At 36.4% G+C, this 2,808-nt stretch overlaps 1 protein-coding gene across 1 annotated transcript; it reads left to right on the top strand.

Moving 5' to 3' along the window:
- Positions 1 to 667: 667 nt before the first annotated feature.
- Positions 668 to 2,341, top strand: LOC139861939 (parthenolide synthase-like). Its single transcript, XM_071850462.1, has 2 exons — positions 668 to 1,576; positions 1,733 to 2,341. The coding sequence occupies exons 1-2, from the start codon at positions 668 to 670 to the stop codon at positions 2,339 to 2,341; spliced, it is 1,518 nt and encodes a 505-aa protein (XP_071706563.1).
- Positions 2,342 to 2,808: the final 467 nt, after the last annotated feature.

The raw sequence follows: 2,808 nt of genomic DNA, 5'->3' as shown, positions 1-2,808 counted from the left end.
TGACTATTGATTATATATGTGTTTGTGTGTGCTTATTATTTGAACAATCGATAAGTTAAACTGCATACACAGTCGACCGAGTGTGTCCACACACTCGACCGACCGTGTGACTCAGTCGACCGACTAACTGACTCAGTCGACCGACTGTGTCTGGCATGCAGTATATATACGGGTTAAAGCCTCTATTGTGAGGTTACACACTCCAATAACCCTAATCGACTGGTATTCATTCCATTCGATCCCTAACACCAATTACTACCGAAATAATTCGTCTAGACTTTGTTCTAATCTAGATTAAACCCTAGGTTTGACCATATCAAACCCGACACGACCCGAATCTCAGTTTTAGTCGTTTCTAGTGTATTCCGCCTCTAGTCACGATCATAAGCGACCTAAGATTTTTTCAAACATCGTCTACAATTATAGCAAATTAATATAATTGTAATAGAAGCTATATCTTATAAAATCCTATCAAATTGGCTGGACTAAAAAAAATGACTAATAAAGTACTAATAATACCAATTCATCATCTGTTATCTCTTAGCAAGTGAAATTATTGATTGGACTCCATCATTAAATATATATTTTTTAATCTTTCAACGAGTACTATAAGTAGATCAAAATAGCTTGAATGTATCAACTATATCAAAAAGAACCAATCAATCACATGGACATTTTCAATTTCTTCCCTTCATTTGCATCAATTGTAACCGTGTTCATATCATGCATACTTATATTCACTTTTATAAAACCAAATACCTCATCCAAGGGTGACCATAAGCTTCCCCCTGGCCCACCAACACTTCCCATAATCGGAAATTTGCACCAGCTAATCGGTAAACCTCGTCCCGAGGCGCTATGGGATCTTTCGAAACAATACGGTCCAATTATGCGACTTCAAATAGGTATAAAGCCTTACATCATAATTAATTCACCTTCTTTGGCCAAACAAATTCTTCAAACTCAAGATCACATCTTTTGTTCGCGTCCTCCTTCTAAAGGCGTAAAGCGAATAACATACAATAATATGGATGTTGCATTTTCGCCTCAAAGCAGTTTACGAAGAGACAAGCGCAAGATTTTTATGTCCGAATTTTTGGCGCCAAAGAGAGCTAGATCATTCAACCATGTTTTGGTGATGGAGATTGAGAACATGGTTCGATCTTTATCGCTACATTCATTAAACAAAGAGGTAAATGTAAGTAAGGTGCTGGCTGAATTAGTAAAAGAGGTTTTGTGTAAAGTAGGATTTGGTAAAAATTATACACTTGAAGGTTTGTCATGGGAAAAGATTATTGAAGAAGCCTTTGTAATATTGAATGGATCGGTTAGCGATAATTTTCCATTTTTAGGTGAAATTTTCGACCGAATTAGTGGATGGAACAAGAGGTTAGAAACAAGTTTTAGTAATCTTGATGCCTTCATTCAAATGATTGTTGATGATCATCAAAATCAAACGATTTCTGAAATACGAGACGAGGATAAGGATTTTGTTCATAAGATGATTGAGCTATCATCCATGGAGAGTTCTTCGGATATTCGTTTGACTACAGATGACATGAAAGCGCTTATAATGGTAAACAATCTCATCTTATTACCTTTTCTTATACAATCTCTTCTTTTGCGAATCCACTGGGGGCGGCAGCCCCCGCTTGCCCCTTCATATTATCGCTGCATTATGTGGGACATATAAGATATTGATTTTATATGACTAACGAGTAAAAGCTTTCAGGATGTATTTTTAGGAGGAATTGATTCGACAGTTTCGGCAATGGAGTTCACAATGGCTGAAATTATTAGAAGTCCTAGAGTGATGCAAAAGCTACAAAAAGAGATAAGAAATTGTACAGGAAGAATAAAAGAAGTAAAAGAACTCGACATCACTAAAATGACCTACTTAAAAATGGTGGTGAAAGAATCATTACGATTACACCCACCTGCTCCATTGTTGATCCCACACGAAAGCTTAAGCCATACACAAGTTGGTGGTTATGATGTTTTCTCTGGGACTAGTGCTATAGTCAACGCGTGGGCAATAGGAAGAGATCCGAACACTTGGGGGGAGAATGCCACCGAATTCTATCCAGAACGATTTGAGAAAAACGATTTCAATAATTATGAGTTGATGCCGTTTGGAGGGGGACGACGATCATGTCCAGCAATAAACACTGCTCCTATAACCGTCGAAATTCTAATAGCGAATCTTTTTTACTGGTTTGATTGGGAACTTCGGGGCGGTGCGAAAAATGAAGATTTGGATATGCAAGAGGAAGGTGAACTTGTTGTCCATAAGAAATTACCTATTTGCCTTTTGCCAACCAAACATAATTGGGAAGAGTAGTAAACATCGACATGTTGTGTCCGCGAATTCGAAGCCATGTCTGAGAACTTCTAAGCGATGGTCGGGTCACAACCTTGTATCCAAGATCGTAGTCTTGTGTGTGTAGTCGTCACTTGATTTTTATTATTTCAGTTTTTTTCGTCATTAGCTCATTTTTGTTGATTCATATCGCATCGTACTCATTATTTTGTAATGTACTTGATGAAGCAAATAAATGCATTATTAAACATTAATGTAAGTTATTTGATTAAATAGAAAAGATAATGCAAGTAAAATCATACTAACGTGTTACAAATCATCAAATAACTCACACCTCGACTTTGATATATATGATATATATATGCATAAACATGAATATCTTGCGTATTTTTGTCGTATTTTTTGTATCGTCTTCAGGAGTTAGCACGTGATATCAAGGTGAGTAGTATTTGAGTGGCAAAAAGTGTTTTTTTTTTTTTTTTTTTCTA

The sequence above is a fragment of the Rutidosis leptorrhynchoides genome, chromosome 8 (genome assembly GCF_046630445.1).
Source record: "Rutidosis leptorrhynchoides isolate AG116_Rl617_1_P2 chromosome 8, CSIRO_AGI_Rlap_v1, whole genome shotgun sequence".
In the NCBI taxonomy this organism is placed as follows: Eukaryota; Viridiplantae; Streptophyta; class Magnoliopsida; order Asterales; family Asteraceae; genus Rutidosis; species Rutidosis leptorrhynchoides.
The sequence above is the reverse complement of the archived record's forward strand: the minus strand, read 5'-3'. Positions and strand labels throughout refer to the sequence as shown.